The sequence below is a fragment of the Gouania willdenowi genome, chromosome 11 (genome assembly GCF_900634775.1).
Source record: "Gouania willdenowi chromosome 11, fGouWil2.1, whole genome shotgun sequence".
In the NCBI taxonomy this organism is placed as follows: Eukaryota; Metazoa; Chordata; class Actinopteri; order Blenniiformes; family Gobiesocidae; genus Gouania; species Gouania willdenowi.
Genome location: NC_041054.1, coordinates 19,724,359 through 19,742,173, shown reverse-complemented (window position 1 = coordinate 19,742,173; position 17,815 = coordinate 19,724,359). Strand labels below are relative to the sequence as shown.

At 38.6% G+C, this 17,815-nt stretch overlaps 1 protein-coding gene across 5 annotated transcripts; it reads left to right on the top strand.

Annotated features, from left to right (window-relative positions):
* Positions 1 to 776: 776 nt before the first annotated feature.
* topaz1 (testis and ovary specific TOPAZ 1) lies at positions 777 to 17,609 on the top strand. Of its 5 annotated transcripts, XM_028461353.1 has the most exons (21): positions 840 to 1,254; positions 7,003 to 7,063; positions 7,484 to 9,211; positions 9,300 to 9,355; positions 9,499 to 9,599; positions 9,955 to 10,001; positions 10,086 to 10,150; positions 10,234 to 10,301; positions 10,966 to 11,052; positions 11,204 to 11,261; positions 11,374 to 11,525; positions 11,716 to 11,808; positions 11,879 to 12,003; positions 12,112 to 12,175; positions 13,170 to 13,341; positions 13,435 to 13,535; positions 13,639 to 13,804; positions 15,017 to 15,169; positions 15,290 to 15,493; positions 16,452 to 16,638; positions 16,742 to 17,609. In XM_028461353.1, exons 1-21 carry the CDS (start codon positions 975 to 977, stop codon positions 16,938 to 16,940), a joined length of 4,167 nt encoding a protein of 1,388 aa, XP_028317154.1. In that variant the 5' UTR covers positions 840 to 974; the 3' UTR covers positions 16,941 to 17,609. The 5 variants fall into 5 exon arrangements, with proteins under 5 accessions (XP_028317153.1, XP_028317154.1, XP_028317152.1 ...); XM_028461352.1 differs by having other exon boundaries at positions 777 to 878; positions 7,003 to 9,211; XM_028461351.1 differs by having other exon boundaries at positions 7,003 to 9,211; positions 9,958 to 10,001.
* The last annotated feature ends 206 nt before the right edge of the window (positions 17,610 to 17,815 follow it).

The following is a 17,815-nucleotide window of genomic DNA, read 5'->3' as shown; positions in this document are numbered from 1 at the left end:
AATCTGCTATCCTCCATTTATATATTTCTATGTCAAAGGCCAACCTACTCTCGTGCACTTTTAGATATCAGCACAGGCAGCCTAAAAACCCTTTAAACATAATTCACTATGTAGATTAGTCGGTTAATAATTTTACCAATTCATAAAGAAATATTTTCAGTCAGTGATGAAAAATGTTTTGAGGTGTGTGTGTGTGGTGTACACTGTATATGTGAGCTATAGGGCAATGATTTATATCAAAATCAAGGCAATGGAACTGTATAGATTTTTATAGAATAAATCAAAATGTTTTTATTTAGCACTTATATTACAACAATGCACAAAAAAATAAATAAATAAATACAAATTAAATGTTTAAAAGTAAAAGTATTGAATTGGCTCCTAAGTAAAAAGTAAAACAAAAGTCCCTGAAATAATAAGACAGGGTTTTTAACCCAGCAAATTCCATATATTTTATTTTTTTAAGAACTTGTAAAGAACTGATACATGGGGGAAAAAACCTGGAGAATGTAGAACTCATAAAAAATAAAATGTGTCGAGAAAAAATAAAATAAAAAAATGCTCAATTAAACCCAGAAATCTGTTGTTACCCTTTATGAATGGCGTTGGTTTGCGTCTTTTATGTTGTGACGTCATCTTTGAAGGTTTTAAAAGTAACGAGCTCATTTTTAAAATGTAAGGAATAGAAATGACATATTTGTTTAAGAAAATGTAGGGAGTAAAAGTAAAAAGTCGCCAAAAAAATAAATACTCAAGTTTGATACAGATAAAAAAAATATTTAAGTACAATAACAAAGTATTTGTACTTGGTTACTTGTCACCTTTGATGGAAGCCCCTACGCTATCAGATATGGCGCATTGTTGTGACGTTGTTACAGGTAAACGTGAACTTAATTAAGGTGGAGTGTGTGGTTGTGCTGCTGAGCTTAACGTTGAGTCCGTACCGTGGTTGTTTACTGAGTTTATTTCTCAGTATGTTGCCGTCCTCTAGCAGGGTCAAACTCAACCGGGCAGCGTTAAAAGACACCGGGCCCTATGTGAGAAAAGCCCCGAAGTCCCTGACTGACATTAACCCGGAGGAAAGTCTCCCCTCGGGGCTGTTTGCTGGCAAAAACCACCCTGGACCCGTCCGAAGAGGGCGGCCAACTAAAAAGCGGCTTAGCAGTATGACGAGGGGACGGGGGGATTACGGCAGCGTGGGACCGCAGAGGGAAACGAACAAGGCCAGGACACGATGTGTGAAGCAGCGGGCAGGTAGGAGCCAATCACCGGGGAAAGGTCCTCCTCTAGGTCCCGCTACAAACAGGACAGGTGTAAAAAAAAAAAAAAAAAAACTAAACTAAACTATCCTCCAAAGGCGTACACATTCACCATAATTTAACATTGTGGAATAAACAGTTAGCCAGCTAAAGCTAACCTGTCAGATGCTATGCTAACAGCATACGGCTAAACTCAAAGTGTCACGAAAATGTTAATTAAAGGTGAATATTCTCAAATATGATTACAAAGGCTACATTAAATACAAGTATCCAAAACAAAGTAAGACTAAATATAAATAATAATATAACTACCACATATGGCTAAGCATGTGCTGCTAAATGTATGTCGTGGTCTCCATAATGGTTTATTCTTGATAATCAAGTAATTAATTTTTTTCTTAATTCATGAAAGTGTCTAGAGATACGTTAAACGTACCCATAGCCACTGGGACTATGGGTACGTGTAAGGCTCCGCACACAAGGTTTCTTCCTTCCGCCAACTTGGGTTCGAACCCCATTTTTGTCATATATATTTTTTTCATTTTAACATATTTAACACGGCAAATTCCACCTTTAAAAATACATATCTGTCAAAAATAAACATTTTAGACTATTTCCTGGGTTAGGGTTTAAATAAAAGGGTTAGCGGGCTAGCTAAAAATGAATATGAGCTAAAATACAACTGACGGAACTTTAAGTCACGTGATGCACCTATCACGTGACCTAAACTGGCCAATGAGAGGCGCTGCGTATGCATAGCGTGGCAGTCTATTCATACGTTTAACGTATTCACAGCCACAGCTTTAATTCATTACAACTTTTGTTTACAGCATTTTCTAGTTTAATTACAGTCGTAGGTCATGACATTAATACCATATACTCTTCAGCAAAAGTTGTCATTTGTTGTCAGGAAATACAATTTTTACATCACTGAAATAGTCAATGGCATGTTGAGTTTTAGTTGAACTATTATGTCGACCTTTTAAAAAGTAAATGACCCATGTAAACCCAAAACAGGATGAGAATGAAATGTCTCGCACTTAATTTTATTACTTTTTCCGATCTACTAAAATGCAACTTAGTTTTAGTCCAAATTTAGTCATCTGGACAAGTTCAGTAATAGTGTAGTTTTAGCTAACTAAATTACATTAAGATTATAGTTTACTAAGCCTGTTAAAAAATGTAGTCGACTAAAATATAAAGCATATAACTTTGTTAGAGCTAAGACTTAGCTTAAGATTTGATTTTATTGCAATACTTGCTTGCCGATTCAAAGAAAATTAAATAAAAATTAGATAGATATTCTGATTTATTGCGATTCTACAAGTACTGTGATTTGATAGAATCATTTAGTGCAATATTCATTTCTAATATCCTTATTTTCATTATCCAAAAACAAAGTTTGGATCAAACACTTCTCGAAACAAGATTAGTCGTAGTTCCACTTGAAAGAACAATGCACATCACAAGTCTCAGTCGCTCTGACATTCATTGCAACTGTCTATGACCTACTATAACCACATGTGCAGACATTGTTAAAATAAAATAATTATTCTCTGGACAAATATCAATATTTAATATTGTAACAAAAAAAAAAGATATATCGTGGATCAGTACTTTTTCCCACCTTTAGAGGTTATGCATTTTTTTACAAGATCCAACTAGGTTTTATTAATCCAATCTGGGATGGTATTACATTTTCTAAATGCCCATTGACAGCTTTGATCATTATAATCTGAATATCATTGATTTGATTTACCTTTTCTTCCATATAACAACATATAAACAATAAACAAGTTATTGTCCAAACAATAACATTAGTATAACAGTGGGCCTGCTCTCCCTGAAAGTTATGCATTAACAAAAACCTAAATGCATACTACAAATCTACTTTACAGTAATGACATTAGTGCAAAAAAAAAAAGAACCATAACAAGTGAACTATCAATAATTTCAAATTACAGTCCTTTTTAAAACAGGTTTACAAATTTTATGAAAAGCTGCATAAACATTTCAATGGAAAATCCCAATTATGGTCAAAGAGAAAGAACAACAACGCTATTATGGAATTTTACCTAATATAAGGAAAAATGTTGACAGGTTTTAACAAAGGCTGTTGGTGGTATAAAGTGCAATACTTTGTTGATGCCGATTCAGGTGTGTTGTTTTTGTCAGTAAAGGTTCCACACAATTTACATCTTTCCTTCATTTAAGGGGAGTGGTGGCCTAGTAGTGCAGCAGATTAATTGCATATTTGAAGAGAATCGTTTACTTTGGTATAAAAGCATGACATTTGCCACTGTTTTTGGAAACTCAAAAATTCAATATGGCGGCCATTTTTCAAGATGGCAGCCATTGCTATTCAATGGTTATTATATAACCAAAAATGCTTGGATCGGGCCAAACGAGGTGTCAGCGGAAACGTCTGGTCCTCCCGTGTCCGAATATGAGCATCGCTCCTGGGCAGTGTTAGAACTGCGTCCCTAGAGGCAAAACACTCAAACGCGGTGCAGAAAAATAGCTTATTTTGAAAAAATGTGGCACCAGCTGACGCGATTTATTCCCCTGAGGTCGAATATGTGGTTTGTTTTCAGCTAGAGGCCGAATTGCACCCGCAGGAGGCTGGAGAAGTTTTAGTTTTAGTTTTTTAGAAGTGTTAGTTTTCCTGTACCAGGGGTAACCTCAGTCAGTTGGAGAAAGCAGTATCAAAGTCGCTCCCCTTTGCTCATACTCCTCTGAGGTTGCAACTGGAGCAGGAAAACACCAAACTTCCACGTCCTCGAGAGGACCAGACCTTTCTGCTGACACCTCGTTTGACTAGATCTGAGCATTTTTTAATTTTCCCAAGTTTTTTGAGGCGATTGAGTGTTTCGCCTCTAGTGAAGCAATCATTGTGTTCTCCTCTCCTACCCGTGGCGGGGTGGACCACATATTTGGACTCAAGCGGACCAGACCTTTCCGCTGATGCATCGTTTGGCCCGATTCAAGCCATTTTTAGTTACATAATAACCTTTGAATAGCAATGGTGGCCAACTTGAAAAATGGCCACCATATTTAATTTTTGGGTAGCCAACGCCTTTTTCCAAAATAGTGGCCCTTACAGAGTATCTGTGCCAAATGTCATTCTTTTATACCAAAGTGAATGATTTTTTTTTTTTTTTTTTTTTTTTTTTTTTTTTTTTAAACTAATCTGCTGCACTATAGTGGTTAAGGAAGCAGGCTTGTAATCGGAGGGTTACCGGTTCGAATCTCACCCGGGCCTTCACTATGGGATGTTGAGCAACTCCCTTAAAGGCAGGAATACACTGTGTGATTTTTGGCCCATTTTGACTTGTGCGTCTATGGGATCAGGCCGAGTCTCTGCTAGATTGTGTGTTGTGCATCGTGTAGTATACATGGGGTCACAAGAAGCAATTAACACCTCACGACCAGCCCAGCTCCGGATCAGCAATCCTATGGTCGTAAGGAAATCAAACATGTTTGAAATCCAGTCGCTCCTCGTGAGGGTATTGCACTGTGGAGGCAGTGCCACGGACCGGCTTACCTTAAACTCTCTCACTGCGAACACCGTAGGACCGCTGTAGAATTGATGGACTGTACTGCCCAAGTCTGTCTAGCCAGTTCCTGGTCCATCACATCGCCTTCACTTCTTCTTTAAAGCTCTTTTTGTTGAGATTTGCGAGTGTCTCTCCACTTCCGGGTTCTCCTTCTGTTTAAATGGTGACGCTTCAGAGTTCTTCTTCTTCTTTTAATTTGTACGTTTCTAGAAACAAGACCATGACGTGTCGTGTATGGACGTACAGTGTGAGCAGTCAGATCGTGTCAGAGTGTCGGTCCGTACAGTGTGAGAATATGCATCGTGAGCTGCGCACATTCGGGCTCTTTGCACAGTTGGAGCTGGAGCTGAGTACAACGATTGAAAAAATCGCACAGTGTATCCCAGCCTTAACCCCCAATCCAACTGCTCCCCGGGTGCCAGCAATTGGCAACCTATTGCTACCCCTCGGGGAAAATGGTGAAAATGCAGAGAACAATTTCACCACGGTGATAAATAAAGGTTACATTATTATAATTTATATCAAATGTAAAGTTTGTCTACACATCTTTTTCCTCTCTTGTCCAGTGTTTGACTTATTCTAACAATAATAAAATCCACTTGGCAAAACCTATGTGTTACTCTGACACTGTACTAGGGGTGTGCCATCTAAGCGACCTCACGTTTCGATGAATCAACGATTATCATGATTTTTTTAATGCATCTTTTTTATTTTACTCGCTTTGTAGCTATTTCATACTTTTAAACAAGGTACATGTGTCTGTATCCATTTAATTAAGTAACCAAACAAATGTGTCACCATTATCTTTATATCAAATCACAAAATCCAAACATAATCATATTACAAAATAAATAAATGTTTATAAAAATAACTAAAATATTAGCTTGTTCAGCGAGTTCAATCTGATCTACACAAAAGCTTATTTAGTAAGAATAAAGACTTCCAAGTAAAACTTAAATGAGCTGCTTAAATCCCACAAGAAACTAAACATTTTTGCTGTGCGCAATCGAAGCAGCTTTAAAAACACAAAAAACCTAAAACATCAGCTCTCATAACACTTGTGAAATTTGGGTTTTTAAATGAAAGGTGGATGGAAAAGAACACAATGAATTATTAAATCACACCAGGGAATATGAGTGCAGAGGGAAATGTGCAACTACTCATCATCATTGCTGTCTTCACTTTCAAATTATTGTGTAAGAAAAGGAGTTGGTCAACATACTTCTAAAGCTGTGTGTTCAGTTACACAGCGGTTCGTGTTTCCGGGTGGGTGGTTGGGTGGGCAACATCCCCGCAGACCCCTTACGCCAACTGTCGTGGCCTGGTCCCTGCTTCGGGGCGCACTGAGGACAGTCTGTGCTGGGGGCCCCGCCCCCGCCATAGAGCATAGAGGCTCAGCGACATAACCATGTCCACATTCCCAGGAAGTGGCAAGTTGGCAGCGGGTCGGCGCCTTCACACCGGGCTCTTCCAGGCGACGGAGCCGGTCTTGGAGCATTGCCTCGGAGGAAATGCACCCAACGAGGACGCACCTCTCGTTAATCTCACGCTCAGTAACTGTATCCAAAGAGTTAGCTTCACCTAGTCCCTTCCTTTAAGTGTCTGGGCGATATCCGTGACTGTAACTTTCATTTCGGGAGCAGCGGTCGTTTTCCTGTCATTTAGTTATTATGAAAAATAATCGATTTTTGAACATTTATGAATCGTTATCGAATCATCAGGTGTCGAATTGCGATTAATCTAATAATCAATGTATTGAGACACGACTACACTGTACTTGAAGTTTTATGACAGTCATGTATATTGGTAGCTGCCAATAGCAAATTCTGGAGAAAGGCTGGAAAATATGCAACATTGAATCTTATAAAACAGGATCTAATTCAGTGCAGTGCGATGTTTGACCAGTTTTTAATGGTTGTTGACTGCGTTTGGTTCTTCTTACATTGTAAAACTGCGCTATGAAATTCCATTCAATGTGTTTGGCTTTGAACTAACAGGCCAAGAATTATATTGTGCCCCATATCCACATAAATGATTCAAGCATCCATGGGTGGGAATATTTTTCTCTATAGCCCTAAATGTAGTCCTGAATTGGACTAAAATCTCCACTGATTATAGATTTAAAAAGTGCCACTACATTTGTATATACTGAACACTTGACTATTTTACAATGTTTCCTTTTGCAGATGTTGCTGTGAACCCAAATAGATTTGCAGAGTCCAGTGGGTGTAGCCAACAAGTGGACAAGTATCCGACGGTGACGCTTTGTGATGTAGCCAAATGCTGCAACCTGTGCATTCACAAATGTGGTTACATGTTACCAAATTGTCTAAAAACTAATGTGGTCCAGTGCCTCCAACGAAACATGAGAACTAGTTTTCAGTTTTTACCTGGTTGTTATAGGCAGCGTGAAAGTGAAAGCAGTCAAAGAACTCTTGTTGAAAATAGCCAAGGTACTGAAGGTCCAGATTCAACCACTTTTCATTTACACAAGAATAGCAGTAAGGAAGACCCGTCTGCTGGCTGTTCTCATTTTTTACCCGTCAATGATGGAAAGAGAAACAAAAGTACAACTGCCTCATTGGACACACATGCTGAGGGTGATTGTGTATCAAAATTAGACTTAATATGTTCAAAGAGTCATAGAGCCCTAAACCTCAAGGACAGTGTCAGGTATGAAGGTACAGTTGATGTACATAGTATCACCAAGAAAACTACTGATGGGATATATGACTCTACCAATCGCTGTGGTGGTGAAATGTCATTAGTGTATGGTAACGCGGACACAGAGGATCAAGAATCACTTACTTGCCAGAGGGTGAGAGAATACTTTTGGAAAATCAAAGATTCTTGTGCTCGCAGAGACATGATTTGGCCTTTTGAGAGGAGAAGCCCAACCTCAAATCCTCTGGAAGCTCCATCGGACTCATCAATTGTTTCCATCAAACCATTGAGAGGACACGACGATGTCTTAGTAAAAGCCAATGAAACTAACTCTTATTCACCCAATAATAAAAACAAGTGCCTACACCCAAAGGCACCTAAAATGACACAAGAAGAAGATAATGGACATAGCATTGGCATGATCAAAGAGTCGGATAAAATGGAGGTGGCATCAAAAGAAGTAGGAACCAGTTTTACCTTGGATGATATTTCTACTGCATCGATTCATGACGGAGTATCTGAACCTGATGGAATCTTATCCTCATCTTTTCAAGTTAATGGACCAATGGGGCTGTATTCTACCCCCTCCCCATCTGCACTTGACCTCGGTTACTGGGAAAGTAGTGCTACTCACTCACAAAGCAACTCAAGCTGCCGTTCTCCCATTCCGTCCCCAGTCCTGCTCTTGTCATCTCAGGGTCTTGGGTTAGAAGCTTCACAGAATATACGCCAAGAAAGTCAAGTGTCGCTGTGCTGCTCATTGTCATCTGCTCCTCAAAACTCCTCTGAATCCCCAGGATCATTTCATTCCATCATTATTTTTCCTGCAGATGATCCCAATAGTGATGAGGAACAGTTTGAGGACAGAAACGCACCAAAACTTGAGCCAATTTATTGTACAAAACCCAGTGTACACGTTAAAGGCATTTGTTGCACTAAAAAAAGTTCCTTATTGTGCAGAACATCCGAAGAACATTTGGAGGATTATTTCCTTAAATTTAGGCTTCCACCATTGCTTTCTCCTGTCAACTCACCAAAAAGAATCTTCATCAGAAGAAGCTTTGCATGTCAGAGCTCAAGCTCTTCAGATGAAGAAAGCAATGAAGAAGTTAAATCAGGCCAGAACAGGTTGGTGCAGTCCCGTCCTGTGCCACAAAGAGTCACTGATGGTGATAGAAGCTCTCAGTCTCATGATGCAGAACCTGATTTGGAAGTACCACAAGGGGTTTTAACAGCTTTCAAAAGTCCTTCAAGGGTGCTTCAATCTCCTACCAGCTGTAAAGGAGATTCATACACTGGTGACAACAGGCAATGTGAAGAAGGAACTGCTAGTGAAGAGGATGCCATTAGAAGCGTGGGGGCTGATTCAGACCCCGTGAATCTAAAGACAAGTCTTCCATTAGGTGGTCTAACGGACAACTCCTCCTCCAGCAGTAATAAAGATGCAGAAGAAGCCTTCAGTGATTGTGGATTGCCACATTCAGCCACAGACGAGAGCTCCGACTCTGAAACAGCCAAAAGCAATGGAGATGGAACCCAAGCCCAAGCTGCTGAGAGTCCCCAGCCAAGCAACTTTGATGAGATTATGGCTTATGAGCATGATGTCCTGCTTATCAGTGTGACCAAGGATGATCCCGAGCTGTTTGACAACATACCAAATCAAAGTTTGCTGAATCTGGGACCTCTTAGAGTCTCTAATGGCCCCAAACCAGCAGCTGAGGTAGATTCAAGGTAAAGTATTTACCAGCACATCTCTGCAGTCTGAAAAAAAAAAAAAAAAAGTTTTTTTTTTCATTGGAAAATGTATTTTTTATTACAGATGTGTATCATTTAAGGCAAATTATCACCTTGACAGTCCAGAAAACAAAGAAATGGGTAATAAAACTTGAAATTATTTTTTTATATTTTCCACAAAGGGAAAACTGCTTTTTTTGAAAGAATAATGAACTGCAACATAAATGCCCTTTATTTACAAATGCCACGATTTGAATATTTTGCTTTTCTTGTAACTGTTACAGATGACGATGTTGACAGACCATGGAGACCCCAGTCTTGCTACAGCTCCATCAAAAAGGAACACAACAAATGTCTTACCTCAGTCAATCCAAACCATAACATGGTATTTCAACATTTGTACATCCCCATTGAGCCCAGCATTGTTTTTCCCCCTGCATTTCATTCTGAGCACATTTCAAAAGTGTGATCCCACAGGCTTTACCCTGATAAAATGTTAATAGGATCCATCTGTTAAGTCTCTTCATTATCAAAATCCAAATAATGCAGTGTGGCTTGAGGAATTTAAACAAAAAAAACAAAGAAAATTAGGCTTTTTAAACAGTTTACTAAAATGTGTAACACCCCATTCAAATACTCAGTTTTTAAGATGCTGCGTTTAAATGTGTTTTGCTCCAATATGTTTTGTTGGGTAGGACGGTTTGTCATGGGTGTTCAATCCAGCAATTTGTGCTTTTTAGCAGATGTGCTCCGATTCCAACAACAATTTCCTGGGTGGCATTGAAAGGTAAACTTGTCATATTTTTAAAAAAAAAGTTTCTTTGCCACATCCCGTTTTTTTGTCCTTAGTGCGGTTTTTGTTGTATAACAGGAGTCGACACTTGCAGTCAGTGAGCTCCACTTATAATCCCCCTGCACTTATGTCCCTCGAAAGTTGTGAGTGAGCAATGTCATGGTTCTTAAATTCACTGTTGTTATGTAGAAAGTAACTAAACATTTGGCTTATCTTCTCTGCTTAGCTAGTGCAGGTCTGTGGACCAAAAAATCAGCCAACAAAGTCAATTTGAGGCTTCAAAAGTTAAATGCCGTAAGTATGCTTTATTATCTTTTGTCAGCGGTTGGTGACCTTAATCATGACCGTATTAATAATGTCACCCACTGCATGCTTGTTGTTATTCTGCGTCATTATTACATTTATATGGACATGGCCACAGCCACATCGCCTTTTTAAAAAAACAAACTATTTATTTATTCATTTGATGGGGACAATGCAGTGAAACATAGTGAAATGCTTGCAGCTGATGTGATTCAATACATTTCAGTAATATTTAGAGGTGTGTGTGTGTGTCTATATACATATAAATGCATACATTCTAATTTTGTGTGGCATCTTTTTTATTTAATGGCTATTCAATGTGTATTGCTCTGCATGACTATTTGTTTAACACTGTTGTTGCTATTATTCCTACTATTACTATCATTGCTACTGCTATTATTGACTTTTCTGGTTTATCCTTGATCCTTTAGTTTTTTTGTTTTTTTTTTAATGTATTTAATTACTGTACCAAATGTGGAAATCTTTGCCAATTTAGTGCCAAAAATGTACTGCATAATAAAAATAGTTTAGAAAAATAAAAGTAGTATTTAAAATATAATATAACCCAATTTTTTTACATCCATGTATGATTACTGTAATACTTGGTCACTAATACTTGATGTTTAAAGCTGTTATTTTTGCTTCAACCTTGCAGTACTGCAGGCATTACTTCAGTGAAAAGCAGACCTGTGAGTTAAAAATGTGTCGCTTCCAACATCTGCCTATGAACGGTGATGAGAAGGTAGCTTACACTGACATTTGCCTGCAGTGTAATTTGTTTGATTTTTAAATTTAACTGTTTTTCCATTAGCGATTTTATATTATTCATGCAACTTAACAGATTATTGCACCATTAACACTGTGTCCTCCATGTTTCTTCTTTATACTGTTAGTTCTGTATTGAAACCGTGGGGAGGTTCTTAAAAAATCCAATATGCCTCCATAAAGCCGGTGAGTTATTTCCTTTAGCGAGATTTTATCTATTGATTTCATCAATGAGTTTATTCCTTGCAGTACAGACTTGCATTGTTTGCTCACACTGCATCTCTCGCCCCGTCCTTAGAAGCTGTGTATACAGGATACTACAGAAACAATGCACCGGGAGCGTATTTCAGCAAGCCGTGGTTCCTGGCCCTCCTCTGGACTCTGCTTAAAGCTGGCATGGTTGCAGAAGTCTTCTCGGTCCTCAGCGTACACCTGGCTCACAAGATAGTGGTCAGTGTGGCTGCTTGTCTTATGTCAACTTTGATTTTACTTTGCACTGCTGAGTGTTGTCCAGCAGAGGGCACAAATGGCTCCTTCAAAGAGGAAAAACCCTTCAAAAGTTCATCCAAAATGAGTTGGTGTCTTTGTGGGAACATAACAGCAAATAAGCAAACTTCTTTTCATGTCCCCCTTTGTGCAGCCCAGCCATGACTTCTTGCTCGCCCTCTTTTGCCACGTGAGAAAAAAGGGCCTCGTCAGCTTTGGGCTAGAACTACTGCAGCTCACATTAAAGGTATGTCAGGTCCAACATAGTGTTTCTCACGAGATTGAATGAAAAACTGACCGTATCTGTGCATTGATAGATGGTGAACGCTGATCTGGACCTGAGTTTGGACTGCCTTGACTGCATGAAGACCGTTCCAACGTTTAAGCAGATTTTTCCTTCAGACTCGATAGTTTCACCGCTTTCAGTTGCTGGTAACCACAAGTAGGTGAAACTTCTCTTCTGTGACTTGGTTTGTTGTTGTTTTTTTTTTTTTTGTTTTTTCTTTTTCAGTAATTGGCAGCTCAGTGACTTTGTGTGTGTTTATAAAAGGTTGATGAGCAGTGCAGCCTTTCAAGAGCACCTGAGTTTAGCGAACTCCCTGGTGGAAATGGAGGTTTGTTCCTTTATCTTTTGTCCACAATGGCCACCTTTACATGAGAGCTTTAATTCAGAATAAAAGTTAAATCCTCTTTAAACTGACTTTGTAAACATCTAATTCCAAATGAAAATGACAATTCCGAATTAAACTTCAATCTGAATTAAGTGGCTGGTTCATTCTGAACTTAATTCTGAATGGAATAATTCCACGATGACGCGCTCATGACGACATAATCAAAAATAGCCGCCCTAAGTAGGGTTGGGCATTGTTTTGATTTTAACAATTCCGATTCCAATTCTCAATTTTGATTCCTGTTCTAAACTATTCTCGATTCCGATTCTTTGAGTTGTGCAGGTCAACAGGTTTCCAACTGTAACTGTAAAACTGAAAACAACTACAAACAAGTTGACAGCAGTCTAAAAACAAAGAGCTGCAGCTCAGGTAGATGTGAAACTAAATAAAATAAACTAAAACCCTGGAGCAGTCATGTGACAAATCAACCCTAGCCCTAAGCAAGCGGGACTCGAGCCAAGACTATTTATGTGATAAGAACCTTAGAAGATTTGAATAAAATGAAGAGTGGATGGACGGAAGCATATATGGAAAAGTGAAAAGTGAAGCATTGTGTTATTGCTGAGCTGCTGCTTCAAAACTACAATCAAAATAAAATTGAAAGTAGTTCTTATTATCTGGTCTTTTATGTTGTAGCAGAAAAGAAAAGGTTTGTTGTGTGTTTTTTCCTGATAGACGTGAATACTGTCCAATCAGTCCTAAAGTGGAATTCAATAAAGGCAAATAAACACGTTTCCATGTAAACCTCAATTCGGTATTACTATTTCCATGACAACACGAAGCAGAAGACTTTAATTTGGAATTATTTTTTTGGAATTATTAATTCTGAATTTAAAAAATAAATAATTTAACTGTGGCCAGTGTTGTAGAATTAAAAAAAAGTGTTTTTTTTTTTATATATATTTAAACTTTCCTGCTGATATTTTTTGTTTTTCAGTTGTCCATCAAGCAAGAGGACTGGACACACATGGGGGAGATCTTCAGTTCAATCCGCTGGTTCAACCATCACCCAAACCAACTGGAACACATCAGCGGTCGCATTACCATCGCACTACTGGCCGACGGCAAAGACAAGCAGGCTGTGCCTTTCGCTGCCTTCGCTGAAGCAGGTAAAGCCCTCTCGCAAAAGTGTTTTCTGTTTGTTAATGTTGGACGTGTGTCCTTTAATAACGGATGTGTTCTGTTTATCATTCTTTGCTCAGCATGTCAGAAAGAAAGTGAGGATAGTCTGATCAGAAAATTTGCAGGTCGAATCGGAGTCTCTCTGCTTTTGCGATACCACAAAACAAGTCAATGGGCAAAGGTAAGTGGACAGTAAACTCACGTTGTATATTGTGCTTCATCTTGATCATGAACATCAAATGAGATACTCAATTAGTTTGCATTTTGTGTGCCTGCACTGATAGGGTCGTAAGGTGGTTGAGTTACTGTCATTTTACAAAGTCAGCTACTCAACAATGAAGAGTTTGTTTGGTAACGAAGACGTGGTGTCGCGCTGCAGCTTGATCACAGTGGCCACGGAGTTCTTCCTCCAGAGTGGGAGTGTGGAGGCAGCGCTGAACATCCTCAGAGGTAACCACTGTGACTCACCATGTTTACTAAACTAAAGTCTAAGAGGACTTTAACGACTACTAGGGGTGTGTATTGCCTGGCATCTGGTGATACGATTCGTATCCCGATACATATGTCACGATACAATATATCCCGACAATAAAATACAAAGGCCGAAAAGCTTAGAGTTTAAATAATCATTTGTCTTCAAAACAAATGTATTAATTTACACTTCAAATATAATCTAGTTAAAGTAAAATGCAATGTAAAAATATCTGAGCTGGCACATGGTATTTTTTTGCACTGGTCCTTATTACCCTGTATTTTTAACACAGTATAACAAATATGATCAAAAAACATATTTTAGATAGAAAAAAAGTCTCTGGGGTTGCTAGAAATTTGTGATACAAAAATGGGGTCATGACCCGAAAAAGGATGGGAACCACTGCTTTACTGTAACCAGGCTGATGCACCGCTCTGTCTTTCATTTGTCCATTTGGGCAAGAAGTGATGCATCAGTCAACCAAGTCCATTTAGTCTCTGTGTGTATGCTTTTAGTATTTCTAAACCTTTGTCCCAAGCAACGACTCATTTTAATACATCCTTCACCTCACTAAATATAGAGAATAACCATCTAAACTCAATATTCTTGCTTTAGTTCAATAAAAATAAGATTCTACCACATTTTGTTTGTTTGTACAATGGAACTCCAATGGAAAGTAATGAGCTACTGTCCCACTGCAGGTCATCTACCCATGATGCTTTGCAGCATTTCAAGATGATGAATCGCAGACTCTATAAAGCCCATCTTTAACACAATACAATGGATAATATGATGCATAATAAGACTCCTTTTTTTAAGCACAGATCTTATTAGTTCAATTAGAAGCCTTTAGGCCAAACTTGTAAAAACGGTGACAGGTCCCTTTAATAAAAACTTTAAACATTGTTTAACATATTTCCCTCTTCATGCAAGCTAAACAGGTTCAGTCATTACATGCTTTGCCTCTGAATAAGAGACAGTTTAACATCCTGTTGCTCTCTTTTTTTATTTTTTCCCCTTTATTTTCCTTTTTTAACACCTTTAGCTTTTAATGCAGAAGCAAAGGGATCAGGTAATTGATGTTGGCTGTATTTAAAGTGTCGGGGACCTAACATCTGTGTTGAATGTTTTATTTCTAAAAACCAAAACAGAAAATTAGGGGTGTACTGGTTTGTGCATGTTTATCTTAGAAAATAACTGGTTCCTGAGTTCGTGCCTGTGGCCATGTGAGCCTGTTGATCTGGAGAACAGGACTAATATCCTGATGAATCTGTTGGAGAAAACCTCCCTCAGAGATTCGTTAGAGGTGCTCTCCAATCTACCTGGAATTAAGGAGTCAAACGGTGAGCGGGGAAATGAAACTCGTACCATTATTCATGTCCATGTTTGTAAATTCTATGATTTTGTTTTCATTAACTCACATTCACTCCATGATACGCTGAATACCTTTTGTTCCCACTCAGACTTTGTAGATACCTCCAGGTACTGTTCCCTGTTTAACGCTCACCTACAAATGTGTGTGGAGAGGCAGATTCTTCCTGTCGCTGCAGATACCGTCGCCTTCATGATTTGTAAAAAACTTCCTGTCAAATACACACTGCTGCAGGTGTTATTACACAAGTTGGGCAAGCAGAACATCTGGCTGAGGGCGCGTGAAATCTTCAGAGGTAAGTGTTGTGTATGTTTGATTGGATAATTTCTCTCTGAATTAAAAAAAGATTAGTATAGAGAAGTGAACTTAAAGACAATGTAAATAAATCAAGGCAAAAGTTCATTCTTTTTATGACAGCTTTGCATGTTTTATTCTTGTAATTAAATAAATGCATTTATTTTATTGCATAATTGTGACCATTGTCAGCCCTCCCTAAGGAAGGGAAAGAAAACTTAAAACTGAAGTATGTACTGCTTTTTTTTTTTTTTTTGGCATCATTTTGTCAAAAATCCATAATCATCTTTAAGCACATTGTAATCCAAAGTGTTCTGAGTGGACAGTGAATCTCTGCTCCTTCTCCTGGCTCTGTACATGAAGTTCAGAATCTAGTAGTGTGACGCTGGATGTCAGCCAATCATAGATCTTTCTACAAACACGTGTGCTCCATGAGCTGTTATGGGCGTTCCTATTGGCTGCTCGAGTGAAGTCAAGCGTATTCACATACCATTGGTAGTAAAAGTGTAATGACGGACGCTCTAGCAGAAGTTCCCATCAGTAACTAGAGAGTGATACGTGCATTCATGTCAGAGTCTCTAATATGCCAGAAAACTCTCAACAACACAAGATAAAGTACCTACATTTGTCACTAGTCTCTACTGTGAAAAAAGTCACTAAGAGCTCCACAGTTGTGCGCGTTAACAAAGATACCGGTAAAAGACGATACAGAACAGGGAGGGGAGGGTGGTTGTTTCTATATAGTTCTCATGATTTTACATACTGCAGCTTTAATTAGAGGGAAGCTATAGAAAGAGAGTGCAGTGTTACACCTTGGTAAAGGGGAGAGGAAGTTAGGGTGGATAATGAAAGGAGTGGGGGAAGTCAGCAGAGTCAACTATTTTGGTTGTGCTGAAAGTGTAATGTAATGCTACTGTTGTGCACATTGTGTGTAATCAACTTATGTGTTGATGAATCAGATTCTCTGCGTGAGGGCTACTACTCTGGGGTGTCTGCCCCCCCAGGACTTTCAACGCTGAATGTCCCCTGTTGGCTTTGTGAGGTAGAACTTGCACTCACATTTGAGATGTTCATCACCGTCAATGCTCGCACCATAATGAATCCTTCAGAGACGCCCACTGCTCAGCTCAGCATTACTCTCAAAAGGTAACTTTGGTTTGTTTAAAAGAAGGAGCCTCGTTTCGGGCATGGGTCACTTTCTACTCAACAGAGAAATCGTCGCATCCTCTCATGCAGCGTTTTTTTCCAGGACTCAGAGCGATGAGAGCAAGTACCTCGCCTCTGGCAGCCATCTTCTCGCTGCCGCAGGTATCCTGCAGCCTAAAATCATAATCCACTACACAGCAGTAAACTCTTCCCAGGAGCAAACGTTCATAGTGGAGCTGGCCTCCGCTCAACGGTGGCTCAGCCACAACCACTCACGGGCAACAGAGTTGTGGACGCGCTGAAACAAGCCTGTATTTCTCCTGCTTTCTTTTCCCTTTCCTTAGAAACTGCTTTTTATTCTCCAGCAACAGTTCACTCACAAGATTTAAACGTCTCATGCAGTCAGGAAAACAAGATAATAGAACATTTCTGTTGGCAACGTGTTCATAGTCCAATTCAACTTTCAACTGAGAATTCAAAAATCCCCATGAAAAAACGACAGCTGATGTTTTCCTTTTAGTGCTTTGATATCTTTTTAGTTATCTTGTTTTCTGAATTCTTCTAGCTGATTTTTCCACTGTTTGTGGAGAAAAGTCTGATTGTGAATTCTGGCATATTTTTGTAAAGTTGTTCTAAATGCTTAAGGAAGTGTAAATAACAAGATGAGTATATGTTTGTGACAGTGTTAAGTTGTCTTGTGTTACTCTATAATAATTTTATTAAAAAATACAGTCAGTTAGTTTGTAATGAGTTTTTAGATAAAGAAGTCTGTTAAGACTGTTGTTAGTTCCTTTGGTTGGCTCTTGTAAAACTTGTTTTAAGGGATATATTTCCAAACTTTACACCACAATATTAAAATTAAAATAATTGATGAAAAGCCAAGCTATTTTTCATTCATTTCATAATTTTATTAATTTTATTTTTTAATGTTCATCGTTGCTGCCGTGTCTGAAGGTAATGTATCTCTCTAGTCCCTGTAATAACAAGCAGTTAGGAACACTAAACAGCCAATGAGTAAACATTTGACATTTATCTCAGGATCTATTCCCACATTTGTTGTTGTAGTTAAATAAATATTCATTACTTTCTGTTGTTGCCATTTCTTGTGAAAGTTCTGAAGAAAACTGGGGATTTATTTTGTGTAATTGTTTTTTAAGGTTTCTACTTATGTATTCTG